The sequence below is a fragment of the Lithobates pipiens genome, unplaced genomic scaffold (genome assembly GCF_037356315.1).
Source record: "Lithobates pipiens isolate NorthernLeopardFrog02 unplaced genomic scaffold, aLitPip1_a1.2 Scaffold_1, whole genome shotgun sequence".
Classification (NCBI taxonomy): Eukaryota; Metazoa; Chordata; class Amphibia; order Anura; family Ranidae; genus Lithobates; species Lithobates pipiens.
The window spans coordinates 123,183,248-123,199,416 of NW_027507685.1; the positions used below are offsets into that span (position 1 = coordinate 123,183,248).

At 41.9% G+C, this 16,169-nt stretch overlaps 1 protein-coding gene across 9 annotated transcripts in view; it reads left to right on the plus strand.

The window, feature by feature from the left end:
* GRIN1 (glutamate ionotropic receptor NMDA type subunit 1) overlaps positions 1 to 16,169 on the plus strand; it is a 146,781-nt gene that overhangs the window by 114,951 nt on the left and 15,661 nt on the right. For 8 of the 9 annotated variants that reach the window (XM_077475690.1, XM_077475701.1, XM_077475712.1 and 5 more), the window contains 3 exons: positions 1,662 to 1,823; positions 9,866 to 9,975; positions 13,439 to 13,584. In XM_077475690.1, coding sequence (XP_077331816.1) covers positions 1,662 to 1,823; positions 9,866 to 9,975; positions 13,439 to 13,584 — 418 coding nt within the window. Of the gene's footprint in view, positions 1 to 1,661; positions 1,824 to 9,865; positions 9,976 to 13,438; positions 13,620 to 16,169 lie in introns of all 9 variants that reach the window. The other variant, XM_077475763.1, reaches the window with a different exon arrangement.

Sequence of the window (16,169 nt, forward strand, 5' to 3'; positions counted from 1 at the left end):
GAGCATGTGCTTCTTTGGTCGACCATGGTGAGGCCTATTCTGAGTGGAAACTGCCCTGTTAAACCGCTATATGGTCTCGGCCACTGTGCTCAGTTTCAGGGTCTTGGCAATCTTCTTCTAGCCTAGGCCATCTTTATGTAGAACAACAATTCTTTTTTTCAGATTCTCAGAGAGTTCTTTGTCATGAGGTGCCATGTTGAACTTCCAGTGACCAGTATGAGAGAGTGAGAGCGATAACACCAAATGTAACACACCTGGTCCCCATTCACACCTGAAACCTTGTAACACTAACGAGTTACATGACAGCGGGGAAGGAAAATGGCTAATTGGACCCAATTTGGACATTTTCACTTGTAATCACTTTTGTTGCCAGCAGTTTAGACATGAATGACTGTGTGTTGAGTTGTTTTGAGGGGACAGCAAATGTACACTGCTATACAAGCTGTACACTCACTACTTTACATTGTAGCAAAGTCTAATTTCTTCAGTGTTGTCACATAAAACATAAAAAAATTATAAAATATTTACAAAAATTTGAGGGGTGTACTCACTTTTGTGAGATACTGTGTGTGTGTGTGTGTGTATATATATATATATATATATATATATATATATATATATATATATATATATAGTGTCAAATACTTTTGGTGATATAGTGTATATATGTATGAAATGTCAAAGATTTTTTATTATATGTTATCATTGTAAATAAAGGTATATAATTCATTAGGCTATAGATATATAATGGTTTATGCCCTTCCTTATGAATTTTTTAATTATTTGTTTGTTTTATACAGTATCCTGGGTATTCTATAGTGAGATCCACCTTCCTTAATTCCCAACTCTGGTCCTTTCCCCAAAGTTTTGGGCATTCCCATCCACCTCGGTGTGTTTTGCCTCTTCTTGCTACATATTTCATAATATAAAGTCAATAAAAATCCAGCAGGGGTGGTGGGAACCCCTTGTAATGGTCACAGCAGATGTGTAGAGTGGGGAACACAGTACATAGATCTCAATAATAGAGTCCCTGAGAGATAGAAAAAGCTATCAGATTGTTTAACATTCCAGCATCTACTGAAAACCGAAAAAGCAGTTTTGGGTGTAGTGACCTGTTAAGCCATGAGGAAGTTTGTATAAATCACGTTCATGTTAAATGGCTGCTATGGATTACAGAATCTTTAACCCCTGCCCCAGTCTTCCCTCACAGCAAATGTAGCCTACCATTACAACGTGACATGGCTAACAAACCATCCTCTGCTTTGGTATGTCACCAAACCGCATTGCTGTGTGGGGTTATTAAAGTGCAAGAACTGAGGTGACTGGAATGTGTGTCACTGCATGCACAATGAAAACAAATGTCTGAATTTAACAGTAAAAAAAAAATATTGCTCACAATGGGCTGTTTTATGGCTCAGCGTAAAAGGAAAAGTTTTACAAAATGTATGTCTACTGTTAACGTGCAAAAGCCTTCTCCCATTTTGTTTGTCTTGTGACCACTGTCACCAAGACAGAAAGTGATGAGACTTTTAAAGGTGTCACTGCAACAGGAATAATGGGGGAAATCTTCCATGGGAACACCTATTCCAGGAAGATAAATGTCAATTTTGTGATCGTTGCAGTGATTGCATAATTAATGATCTCCTTTCTTTGTATCTTAGTAAACTCCATGCGTTCATCTGGGACTCGGCAGTGCTGGAATTTGAGGCCTCTCAGAAGTGTGACTTGGTTACCACAGGAGAATTATTTTTCCGTTCTGGTTTTGGCATTGGTATGCGGAAGGACAGTCCGTGGAAACAAAATGTGTCACTGAACATTCTCAAGTATGTTGCCATTGCTATTTCTACATTTAAAGTGGAGAAATTATGTAAACGTCTTGGAGGCAGCCATTTTGTGGCACTATTGAGCCAATCAGTTTGCTGGAAGTTTATGACATTACTGAAATACTGCTCTATCCTTGTTGTCTGTAAGCCATTTACAATCATTAGAAATGAAATAGAACAGGGGTCTCCAAACTCTCTAAACAAAGGGCTAGTTTACTGCCCTTCAGACTCTGAGAGGGCCAGACTGTGGTTAGTGTGAGTAGAAAATGCCCTGCCCAATTGTTGGTATTAGTGCGAGGAATAGTGCCCCAAGGGCCGGATAAAGGCAAATAAAGGGCCACTTTGGCCCCCCAGAGCTTAGTTTGGGGACCACTGAATTATAAACTACAGAAATTTCCTGCACAGTTTGAATATTGATTTACCACAACAAAGGTGCATATGTAATGTATATTGGGGTGTTGGATCTTAATGATAAGGAAGGAACTGGGGAGTTAATGATTTTGATAATTAACCCTGTCTATCCTGTGCTGGCAGATATCATTATCAATTATAAATTAGATCTGGCTTAACAAGGGGTTAAAGATCTTAGAGCTTGGTTTCTGCATCATATAATAATGTGGAGTTCCACCCACATTGTAAACTTTGCATCCCCGTGTTTGTGATCCCCATGTTTTTTTCCCTGTAATCTAGGTACCTTATTTTGAAGATGAATTCTCTGCTTCTCCTGTACCTTGCCACGTCGAGGTACGTCATTTCTGCCCGCGCATTGGCTCCTGGGATATGAGTGTCATTAATCCCAGGAGTCAATGGGCATCCTCCCCTTTATAGGATTGTGGCATTTTCCACGATATGCGCATGCGTGAGATCGGGAGGTGTATGCTGGGTAGCCAGCAGCGCCGTATCCCGGCAGGAGGAACGAGTGGGCTTTAGATGCCCACACTGAAGATGTGAGCATGCTCGCTGGGGAGAGCAAAGTGAGTTTTTTTTTAATATAAAGATTGATAAAACATACATTTAGACTCCTTTCACACTGGGGCGCTTTGCAGTCGCTACAGCGCTAAAAATAGCACCTGCAAAGTGTCCTGAAATATCTGCTGCTGTCTCTCCAACGTGAAAGCCCTGAGGGCTTTCACACTGGAGCAGTGCACTGGCAGGACGCTCAAAAAAGTCCTGCTAGCAGCATCTTTGGAGTGGTGAAGGAGCGGTGTATACACCACTCCACCCTTCCTACCCATTGAAATCAATGGGGCAGCATGGCTATACCGCCGGTGTTCTGGCAGATAGTGTCCTGCCATCATATAGCATCCGCCCCGTACTGCGCATGTGTAGTACGGGGCAGAAGAAGCTTCGGAAAATCTCCGAAGCTGAACGGCCTGCGCCGTGAGTGGAGGTGGTAGCCCCACCATCCAAGCGGACATAGGGCCCAGAAAATTAGATGGCCCCTCGCGGGCGAGCTTCGCTCGTCACGCTTCGGGCTCGGCCTCGCTGCGCTCGGCTTTCTTTTATTCCTACTCTATGTCCACTTGGATGGTGGGGCTAGAACCTGGACTCACGGCGCAGGCGCCGTTCATCCTCGGCTATTTTCGGAATCTGTGTTGCTGTGTACTGCGCATGCGCAGTACACAGCGGACGCTATCTGATGGGGGACCTTATATGCTGGGACACCGGCATACTTTGCGGTGGTTTTTAACACTTTCTTGGCCACTAGCGTTGCTCCACTTTCACTTTCAAATTGTTCAGAGTAGCTTGCAGTCTGCTGAAAAGCTTGCTCAAAAGAAAGAAACAACTAGAAAGATAAAAAAACATTTTTTTAAGCTGAATTGCATTTATTTATTTTTTTGCATAGTTACATTGCTCTTGCGTGGACCAGTGTAAGTATACATATGAAATACCTGGCAGATCCCGTTACCGTGAATGTCATTGTCTTCTGGGTCCTTTGTTGAGCAGATACCCTGCTGCATAGTGAACACCGTGGGTCGCCAGACACATTGAATGCTTTGCATTTTGCTTCGCGACTGCAAAGTGTTCTCTCATCGGACAAGGCGGTGGCTGAGAGCACCTTGCATTCATTGAGATAATTACATTCAGTTTTAAAAATTGTGTTAGGTATGCTGTGTGAATGGGAACACATAACAAATATATAGCAGGCTTTGCAAAGGTAAAAGGTAAAATATATATATTTTTTTACCTATTAGTGCAATGTTTAAAGTATTTTTGTTTCAAATTTGGGTGAGGAGATAGAACCACTGTCAGGCTTTTATTGCTGCCTGGGTCTACATTAGTTAAGAGTCACTTTCTCTGATTGTCATGTCACCAGAATGAAAGTGAGAGTAAATCCAAAATTTTGAGTGGCCACCAGAATAGGAATGGAGGGGAAATCTTTTTTTTTTTTTTTTTTTTAATTAGTTTTTATTAAAGAGAAGGAGCACATACAGCTCATCACAGACAAAACAACAGAGGAGTGGTACAAACAGTCAGCAGCAACAACCCAGAGAAATACTTGGACTCCAACATGAGTAGCTCAAAAAGTGCATATAACTCCTTCCAGCTTTAACTATAAGAGGAAAAAGAGAAAAGAAAAGTTCAGATAGAAAGAAGAAAGCGGGGGGGGGGGGGAGGGGAGGGGTCCCAACCACCAGACTGATAATTAGAGAATAAAACAGAATAGTCATATCTCATCAAAACAAAACATGGCTACAGCACATTACACAGGTTGGGATACCATATCCGCATATGCAGGTGTATACTTAAAGGCGACCCAGCAGGCCCATATCTTTTTTGCAAGGTCTGGAGGGGAAATCTTTAAACTGTCTACTGTTTCCCTCACAGTTGAAATATATTCTTTCACTTCCTGTTGAGTCTACAGGACAGGAAGTGAACAGATATCTGTCCAAGAGGAGCCTGTGTATGTATTGATCAAATTTGGCTGTCCCCTTTGGCTTTTTTTTTTAAACAGAAATAACAAAATGATTTACATAAAGGTTATCTTGTTTACATACACTATATTACCAAAAGTATTGGGATGCCTGCCTTTACACACAAATTAATTTTAATGACCATAACTTTTCCTAGTTTAAAGTCCATAGATACATGGATGAGTACGTCTGGGGTGGAGGAACTTGACTGGTCTGCAGAGAGTCCTGACCTCAACCCCTTTTGGGATGAATTAGAGTGTAGACTGCGAGCCAGGCCTTCTGGTCCGCATCAGTGTTTGACCTCACAAATGGGCTTCTGGAGGAATGGTCAAACATTCCCATAGACACACTCCTAAACCTTGTGCACAGCCTTCCCAGTAGAGTTGAAGCTGTTATAGCTGCAAAGGGTGTGCCAACCCAATATTGAACCTTACAGACTAAGACTGGGATGCCATTAAAGTTCACATGCGTGTAAAGGCAGGTGTCCCAATACTTTTGGTAATATAGTGTATATAGCTAAAATACAATTGAAAGTATAAAAGATGGTACTATCGCATGTGTTGAGGTATAAAAGACAAAATAGCTGTCTCCATTTAACAAAGCAGGTTTACTTTTACCATTGAGACATTTTCAAATTTCAAGTTTCTGATGTATTGTGAAAAACTAAAAGCCCCAGAGCTAAACGTCTGAAAACAATGGGTAAAAATAACGATGAAAGCTACTCCATTCCTGCTACACATTTCTATACAATAGCATTATGTAACAATGACATTTCAACTTCAAGTAGTGCAAAGGAATTGTATGTTCTGTATTTCCAGTTATTCTGTGTCATATGTAATAGGTATTGTAGGTCACGTAAAAGGCAGATTGAAACTATGTGATGATTTTATCTCTCCATAGAAGTTGGATTAATGATTAAAAAATGTCATTGGTACTGACTGGTAATACACAGTTTCTTAGATAAACCAAAGAGCTTTATTACTGTTGGCTATGTTGTATTAGAGCGCCTCTTATGTTTGTTCTTCAAAACTGGAAATAAACCTACAATCAAGAAAGCAGGCATCCGGGCAAACGTGAAAAATAATGTTCAAATACATTTCCAGCTTTCAGCCAAAATACCAAAATATCTTCTATTTTTTTTTTTGGGGGGGAAAGTCTAAAGCCGCGTACACAGGGGCGGACTGTATGGCCTACTTAGTCCGTCATACAATCCGACGGACAGTCCGTCCTACTTTCGAATGAACGGACTTGACCACACACGGATAACCAAACAGTCCGTCGAAAGCTTGCGCGATGACGTGTACAGCACGTACGACGGGACTAGAAATAGGAAGTCGAATACACAGCAATGCAACCTTTCGCCGTGTAAATCCTTTCTGAGCATGCGCCATTCTTAGTCCGTCGAACTAGCCTACTGACGAGCGGATTGTCCGCTGAAACCAAAGTATGACGGACAGAATTTCGAAAATTCGGAAATACTTAGTACGCCAGACTGCACGCTGAAAAAGTCAGCTGAAGCCCACACATGAGCGGACTGTCCGCTGAAATGTGTTTCGACGGACTAAGTAGGCCATACAGTCCGCCCGTGTGTACGCGGCTTTAAAAAGGATCAACTTGATAAAAATCATCTGATCCATATATATTAAAGTTTCAAAAAAGCCTTTTAGGTATAGTTTGTATTTATAAGTCCTATTTTACTCATTAGATATGCAGGGTCTGCTTGCTGCTTTTGGGTGTGCACTATGTTTGGTCTTATTCAAGGCTTTCCATGCACTGGTCCATTAATTAAGACCTGTTGGCATTTGCCCACATCAACCAATCAGATTTAGATCAAATTCTAAGGCCTCTTTCACACGGGACGGAGCCGTGATGATCCAACCCGTGAACATCCGCTTGCTCGACGGAGCGATCCCCGCTGAGCAGGAAGATGACAGGTCCATCTCTGCACACTGTGCAGGGACGGACCTGTCAGAGCGCCGCTCTCCCCTATGGGAGAACAGATGACGACGGACCGCAGAGTCTGCCATCACCCGATCCGATACGCAGACGGATGGAAAAGTAGGTTTTTCCTCCGTCACACTTTTTTGGATCGGATGTCAGCGGACATGTCACCGCTGACATCCGATGCTCCATAGAGGTCTATGGAGCATCCGTTCGGGTCCGCCTTAAAAAAACTGACAGGCGGACCTGAACAGATCGTTCGCGTGAAAGAGGCCTAACTGGTCCTTGGTATTTGAAAAGATGAATCTAATGGCCCTGAATGACACAGACATTTGTATTATATTAGTCTGTGCAATACCAATGAGCTTCAAATATCACAGAGTGAGCAGAGGCTTGTCTTGGATAATGTTTTCCTTGTAGCAACCAATCAGAGATGTCCTCTACCTATTTTGAATATGTGCATAAGTGGTCAATGTAAAACTGTCTATTGAAACTTACTTTGTTCATGTTTTCCCTATCAGGTTTTTAAGAGTAATTCCAGTTTTTAGCTTTTGATGGAGAAAGGAGAAGTTACAATTTCTGTCAGTGTTTTTTTTTTTTTCTGCGATCCCCTGGAGAGATTTTCTCCTGCTTCCTGTCCCTGTGACACCTGTATGACACCCTTTCAAGAAACGGGCGTAGTTGTCACTGGCAGGAAGTGAGGCAGAATTTGTCCAGCAAGGACACCAACGAACATTAGAATCTGAGAGAGGGTTAGAACCCTTCAATGATTTATCAACAACAAAATTCAATGTTTTAGTCAGGCTTTAACTAATCAGGAAGTATCAAACAAGGAAGATGCCGCTCCAGGTGATCAGTCATGGCCACGGCTCACCACTGATGATCAGTAGGAAGAAAAGAACGGCTGCACACCACAGGAATGTTCCAACAATTTTATTCCAAAAACATAGCAATAAACAGTGAACAAAGACAGAGGGGGTTATTCATGAAAAGGTAAATCCATTTTGCACTGCAAGTGCACTTGGAAGTGCAGTCTCTCTAAATCTAAGGCCGCGTACACACGCGGGGACTGTTCGCTCAACTTTGTCCGTCAAACAGTTTCAGCGGACAGTCCGCTCAAAATTAGCATGGACGGACTTGCCCACACACGACGAACGAACAGTCCGCTGAAACCGTGCGCGATGACGTGAACGGCACGTACGACGGGACTAGAAAACGACGTCCTATACACTGCAATGCAACCTTCGGCGTGTAAATTCTTTCTGAGCATGCGCGAGACTTAGTTTGACGAACAAGCCTACACACGGGCGGACTGTCCGCTCAAACCAAGTTTCAGCGGACAGTTTTTCGGAATTTCCGAAAAACGTTGTTCGTCAGACTGTCCGCTGAAACTGTCCGCTGAAAGCCCACACACGAGCGGACTGTCCGCCGAAACACTGTTCAGCGGACAAAGTTGAGCGAACAGTCCCCGTGTGTGTACACGGCCTAAGAGGTAGATCTGAAATGAGGGGAAGCTCTGCTGATTTTATCATCCAGTCATGTGGAAGCTAAAATGCTGTTTTTTATTTTCCTTGCATGTCCCCCTCGGATCTACAGCGACTTTACTTCCAAGTGTACTCGCAGTGCAAAGTGGATTTTCCTTTAGTAAATAACCCCCAGAGTGTTCGAGCCCAGGAGGTGACGCGTGCATTTCAAACTGACCTCAGTGCTTCTTCAAACCTACAGCACAACTGAAGCACAGAGCATATAAAGACTCCGTCCCCCCACATTGGACATTGTTTGTTTTGTACGTAGGGGATGTCTTTTGTGGAGTATTTTTCTATGGCTATAGGTAGGGGCCAGGTCACCATGTCATGTGCCAAGGGAAATTTTGCCCTTTAGTCTTATTGGTTTTAACATAGTAGTTTAGATGATTATGGACTGCCTGTCCGTTTTCACCCAATCCGATCTGCCAGGCGGATGGAAAATAGGGACGTGTCACCGCTGACATCCGTTCGCTCCATAGAGATATATGGAGTGACCATTCAGGTCCTGCTGAAAAAACTGACAGGCAGATCTGAACAGTCCGCTTGTGTGATAGGGGCCCTGACATATTTATACTTATATTGTATGACTATTATAACAATCTTTGGCGGTGTTATTATTTTTTTATAATATTATATATATTTTTTGTATGAAGTTTACATGCTATGCCATGTTGTCATATGGTAACACAGAGGTATGGTTATGCAGGTGTATTAGGATTGCTTTGTCAGACATTCGGCACAGCTGATTGCATTATCCCGCACCTGGTGTGGGGGGATGGAACCTTTATATGCTAGGTGCTTTAGAGCCGGTTCACACAGGGGCGACTTGTCAGGCGACTTAGCCGCCTGACAAGTCGCGCCCCGCTCTGTGCAATGGACTTAAGTCGCTCTGACTTAGAAAAAGGTTCCTGTACGACTTTTGTGGCGACTTGCATTGACTTCTATACAGAAGTCATTTTGCAAGCCGCCGCTAAAGTCGGGTCCCGGGCGCCTGAGGCAGTCGCGCTGCAAGTCGTGCCGCCTCAGTGTGAACCGGGTCTTATTTGTACTGTAGGTTTGAAAATGCACCGAGATCAGTGTGAAACGCACAAACCTCCTAGGTTCGGACACTAGAGGTTATTTACGAAAGGAAAATCCACTTTGCACTGAAAATGCACTTGGAAGTGCAGTCACTCTAAATCTAAGGGGTAGATGTGAAATGAGTGGAAGCTCTGCTGATTTTATCATCCAATCATGTGGAAGCTAAAATGCTGATTTTATTTTCCTTGCATGTCCCCCTCGGATCTACAGCGACTTTACTTCCAAGTGCACTTTCAGCGCAAAGTGGATTTTCCTTTAGTAAATAACCCCCATTCTGTCTTTGTTGGCTGTTTATTGCTATTTTTAGAATAAAACCGTTGGAACGTTCCTGTGGTGTGCCGCCGTTCTTTTCTTCCTAATCAGGAAGTATGGTTTAATAGTCTGATCCCTAAAACATTTTTTCCTATTAGGATGTTTCTGTTATCGGAAATTTGCAAAAAGTTTATTTGCTGACATTTCTTTCACAGAGTTGATCTCATCTCATGTATGTTCTAGAATGGTACAGCCTGAATGAAGACCTGAAGGTTTTACAGTAATGCTATCTGACATGCCTTGAATTTATTTATTTTTTATTCTCTAGATCCCATGAGAATGGATTCATGGAAGATCTTGATAAGACCTGGGTTAGATATCAGGAATGTGATTCTCGCAGCAATGCCCCAGCTACGCTTACGTTTGAGAATATGGCAGGTGAGCACTATGGTTGTGGCTGTTCACCAGAGTTACAGTTATCACTCTTGTATATCACTCACCATAACATTTCTTTCATTTTGAATAGAAGATGAAAGTGTTAGGCTCCTTTCACACATCTGGACTGTTTGTCTGTTTTTCATCCGTCCATTGACGAATGAAAAGCAGATATCAGTGCATCTCTATGGAAAAACAGATGTAAATAGATGATCATCAATTTACATCTGTTTACATCTGCTTCCGTCAACATACGTTTTTTGGATCAAATCCCTATTTTTGTCCATATAAAGAAAAAAAAAACAATTGGACGAAAAACAGATGTAAATGGACATATGGTTAATTTTTGTATGATAAAATGGCTCCAGGACTTCAAGTGATTGAGGACTCTAGCTGGCAGATGTAAAACATGGATGAAAAACCAATGAAAAACAGATGTAAAACTGATATAAACTGTTCTTACTTTGAAAAAACGTGCCTGAACTGATCAAACGAACAGTTCACATGTGTGAAAGGGGCCTTAGAAACCCCCTCAGGTTTTTAAAGTGAGACAGTTCGTTCCTATTGGAAGATTTCTCCAATATTCCTGTTCCTGTGACAGATGAAAAATTTTGGATTTACAATAACTTTCTTCCTAGTGACAATGCTCACTGGAATAAATGGAGAGGGTGAATGTCCTTGGTGGGGACACAGAAGGCAGCAAAAATATGACATTAGTTCTAACCATTCCAAAAAACAAAAAAACTGATCCCAAGAGGCAATTGGATATTCCCTGGACCAACTTTACCTATAAATGTTAATATCCAGTTATATTATGTACATTTAGGAAAGAATCCAGTCCTCTTTTAAAGCAATTTGAGCTGGCCAGAGCCACCTCTTGAGGGTGTCTGTTCCACATTTTCGCAGCTCTTACTGTGAAGAAACCTTTCCATATTTGGAGAATAAATCTCTTTTCCTCTAGACATAAAGAGTGCCCCCTTGTCCTCTGTGATGACCTTAAAGTGAATAACTCCAAGTTCACTATAAGGACCACTTATGTATTTATACATGATGATCAGATCCCATTTTAAATCTCCTCTTCTCAAGAGAGAATAAATTAATTCCCTCTAATCTTTCCTCATTGCTGAGCTCCTCCATGTCTCTTATCAGTTTGATTGCCCTCCTCTGCACTTTCTCCAGTTCTCCAATATCCTTTTTGTGAACTAGTGCCCAAAACTGAACTGCATATTCCAGGTGAGGTCTTACTAATGATTTGTATAGGGGTAAAATGATATCTGTCTCTGGAGTCCATACCTCTCTTAATACAAGAAAGGATTTGCCCGCTTTGGAAACCACTGCTTGGCATTGCATGCTATTATTAGGTTTATGATCTGCCGGAACATAAAGATCCTTCTCCACCATTGATTTTCCCATTATTTAATTTGAAAAATGTTTGAATCCTTACCTATGTACTACTGGCAGCAAAACAAACAATATGAGAGCTTTAAAACAGTTTATACCCTTTACAGAAGTCTGCCATTGCTTCGATTTCTTTTTGATTAATGAGAAGCTCTCCAGTATTCTTTTAAATATGCACAAGAAATTACTTAAAATATGGACCCCATGGATCCAACATGTTCAGCCTTACACACCAACAGCCAGTTACACATCGCATTTTGCCATTTGCTATAATTTCTCTATTTTATGTACGACTGCTATTGACTTGTAAGTCATCGATACTATGCTTCTGCCTATACATTCGATTACAGTCACACACTGTGACATCTTTTCAATAAAAATGTATTGAAAGAGAAAAATGTATGGATCTTTGGAGAAAGTTGTGTAAATGTTGTAAGAAAACATTAATAAATAGACCCCTAAGTGTATGTTTTCAGAGTATGAACCACACATTTTCTTTTACTTCATCCAGTTTTACCTTTCAAAAGTCCTGTTGCCCTGTATAGGAGCAGGCACTGCATATGTCCACTACAGTATATCCACTATTACCTTTAGTAAACAGAAAACTCTTCTCTCTATATCCATTTGATGTTCACTTTACTTTTCTTACTGAAGCCTGACTTTTTTGACTGCCAGTTGCCATAAATCTGTCTAATTAGTATACCTTGGTGGCTGGCTCAAGGGTGTCCTTGTTGGAGAGGGAGGTAACCACTGAAATGGGCATAGAGAGGGGCACACAGAAGATGGTTTTCTGGCTAATAACGTATGATTAAATGCAGAAATCTGATTGCCACAAGCAATCAGAACTGTATTTACTGAGATCTGACCTCATGCTGAGAGTTGGTGCTACACCAGTTTGCAATATTATGGGAATCAAAATACCCATGTGTAAAAGCCTCAGATGAATGCTGATATTCTCTGACTCCTAAGCTGCATACTAGCTCAGATTCTGTAAAGGTGAAATACAAAAATGTCACTCTTACACGCAGTGGTGGCCCGTCCATACAGGCCACCGCCCCCCCTAATAATGGTGGCCTCTGGGCTCGGAGCACTGCGCCCTAAGCCCACCCAGTTGTGTGACAATAGCAAATTAATATTTGCTATTGTCTTCCTGATTCTCCTCCCGGCCAATCAGGAAGTGGGTCCTGAGACTCGATTGGCCATGGAGTCTTAAGTCTCCCAGCCAATCGGGTCTTAGGACCCACTTCCTGTTTGGCCGGGAGGAAAAGCAATGGCCCGGGTTCAAGTAGCAGCAGCCCCACCATCTGCCTCTGATTGCTGCCTTTGCGTCTGTCTCTGCGGGGGGGGGGGGGTTGCTGCCTTCCCGTCCACCTCCCGTGAGGGGGGGTTGCCGCCTTCCCATCCATCTCCCACATGGGGGGGAATCGCCGCCTTCCCGTCTGTCATCCGTGGGGGGGGGGGGGGTGGCCGTCCCAGCAAATTATTGAGCACTAGCCACCACTGCTCACATGGGTATTTTCTTTGTTGCAGTTCCCCAATCACTTTAAACAATTACCCTTTTAAAGATCCTCTAATTTTTTATATTCAAAACAAGCACGTTTACCAACTTTGCTGTACTTGAGTACCTGAGTACTTGAGGTCTCTTCTTAGACAAAATCCCTTTGTGATAAAATCATCTGCAGACATAGGGCTCCCTGCGTATAGAGTCAAAGAATATATTCCAGCATTTTTTTAGATATTCATGGCTGGCTTACTATTACCAGAGATCATATATAAATATCCCTGTTCATATACCACAGAAAAACCTTTCTTGTCTGCCTCTCCACCCCTACAAGCATATACCATATTGTAGATTGTTTACTTTGCAAGTATGTACTGTGTATAAAGAATGATAAGGGATGCCGACCTTTGTTCAACCTTTTTATGAGGTGCAATGTAACTGTTAATATTGATTATTTTCCCAAAGGTGCCCTTATTCTACATTGTAATTGTGTTAAATTGATGGTGCAGGCTTTGCATAGCAAATCATCGGTTTCTTGCCACAAGACTCATATGTGTTTCCCTTTAGGTGTCTTCATGCTGGTGGCTGGTGGTATTGTTGCTGGAATCTTCCTGATATTTATTGAGATTGCATACAAGCGGCACAAAGATGCCCGCAGGAAACAGATGCAGCTGGCCTTTGCCGCCGTTAATGTATGGAGGAAAAACCTGCAGGTATGACAAAACGTTTTAGAGAACTTAAACAACAGGTGCGTCCCTGTTCTTCTGTCTGAGAACAGCCATGACTGAGTCTGTGTCCAACCTCCATTGTGGTCTTCTCCATTTCATTGTGATTCTCCAGTGTAATTGTGTAATGGCCCTTTTTTGTGTTTTTGTCATCCTTTGACTTCAGTGTTGTTGTGACCTGGCTTTTGTCAAAAGATGGGCAATGTCTGTCCATCCTGACAATAAAGAGGTCATTCGTGTATCTCATTTCATTGTTATTCTGAAGTATTACATCTGTTGACCACTGTGCAACATTGCAGCTAAAACTGCAGTATTATTATACAAAAAGGGTAAACATCTAACACAAAAGTGGACACTTTAGTCTCAAAATGAAGTGCGGGCATTTTGTACCTGAACTAAACAGCTCATTAATGTCACAAGCTTATTATATCAGAGTGGCTATTAAGATGTTGCTCTCATCTAGGGCCCCATCAGTCATTGAATTCAGAGGCTCTTTCAGATATTTGTCTGGGCTGAAAAATTATTGGTTTCTTTGCGTTCCTCATTGATGACCTTGGTGATGATATTTGTTCCTTGGGAATTGCTCTGCTGCACGTTGTTATTGGCTCTTAAAAAATTGTATATAGGTTAACTTATAGCTTGCAGCTGAAATGTGTGTTGCATATGTAATTATAAAGCAATTACTATTAGAAGAGTTACAGTACAACACAATAATAAAAATGTTATTTTACATAAATGGATTTTAGGTGTGCCTCTAGTACATGTTTAAAGTGATTCTAAAGGCAGACTTTTATTTTTATTTTAATACATTCTATGCATTAAGATGAAAAACCTTCTGTGTGCAGCACCCCCCTTAATACTTACCTGAGCTCCATCTTGATCCAGCGATGTTGCACGAGAACCTTGGCTGCCCGGGACTCTCCCTCCTGGTTGGCTGACACAGGCACTCGCTGTTGTCAATCAAAGTCAGTGAGCCAGTGAGTAGAGTAGAGAAAGGGGACGGGTCAGAGCCACGGCTCTGTGTGTCTGAATGGACTCACAGAGCACTGGCTCGTCTTCTTGAGTGCCGCCATAGCATGCTGCTTGCTGCGGGGGCACTCGGTAGGAGGGAGGGTCCCGAGAGGAGGAGGATCTGGGCCGCTCTGTGTAAAACCACTGCAAGGAGCAGGTAAGTATAATATATTTGTTATTTTTAAGCACAAGACTTTAATATCACTTTAAACAACCTTTTGAGGGTAGTGTGCTGAAAATGTTTATAAGTAAATGAGAGTGCCAGATATAAAAAAAACAAAATGTCTGCTTCACATTTTCAGTCAAGAAAATGAATATTTAGGAAGTAAATTGTGGTGCTACAAACTTAGATTTTATAATAATAACTCTCAATATTGGTGGCAGTGGTTGCAGTATTAATCCCCAGTGTTGGTGTCAGTGAATTCAATAATAACCTCTGACATTGTTGTCAGTGATTACAATAACATACCTCCCAACTTTAGACTTTCATATAGAGGGATAACTTAGCTAAGGGATAATGTTGTGTGGCCTTATAGGGCTGAATATTGGGCATTGTTAAAAGGGGAACAGTTAAATAGAGTCTACTCACACTAGACGCTTTACCTGTTTGCTGTAGTCTGTGTACTACTACCAGGTTACTAAATAACCAGAAACTATTGTATTGAAACAAAATACACCTTGGTTGGGAGTATGTAATATACAACACAACATACAAATTGCAGCAGTTAAAATTATGTAGAAGTTCCCCTTTACAATGCTGGTTAAATGCCCTAGCAAGGGTGGTTTGTGGAAGAAAAAAATTGCCCCTCTGTTGGTGGCCAGTGGGAGAAAAAATGCCCAACTTCATAGATGAGTGGAACAAAAATGAAATGATCCACTATTGGTGGTCAGTGGGAGGAAAATGCCTGCTGTTGGTCAGTGGGAAAAATGCCCTGTGTCATAGCTCAGTGGGTGAAAAATGCTCAGTGTCATTGGTCAGTAGGAGAAAATGTCTGGTGATATTGATCAGGGGGAGGAAAGAAATAGTGCAATGTTACGGGGAAATTACTCTGGTATCAGTGGAAGCAAAATGCAGAGTACAGGGCCCAAGACTAAGTAATGCAGACTGCAGAGGTTGGAAGTAAGTAATGTAGAGTTCAAGGGTGGGGAGAAATTATTGCAGAGAGCAGGAGTCAGGAGTAATGAATGCATTTTACAGGGTTTAGTAATATGTTGGTAGAGTACAGGAGTTAGTAGTATGTAGAGTACAGGGGTCAGTACTGTGTAGGGCAGAGTACAGAACTTAGTAGTGTGGAGGGCAGAGCATAGGGGTTAGTAGTAAGTAGGGCAAAGTGCAGGGGTTAGTAGTAAGTAGAGCAAAGTACAGTGGTTAGTAGTTTATAGAGTCAAGTACAGGTAGTAGTATGTAGGGCAGAGAACAAGGGTTAATAGTATGTAGAACAGAGTACAGGAGTCAGTAGTATGCAGGGCAGAGTACAGGAGCAGGTACTATGTATGAAGCTGTGTCTGACCAATGCTTACCTTCACCACTCTGCATATGGGAGAAATTCTTATATCTCATG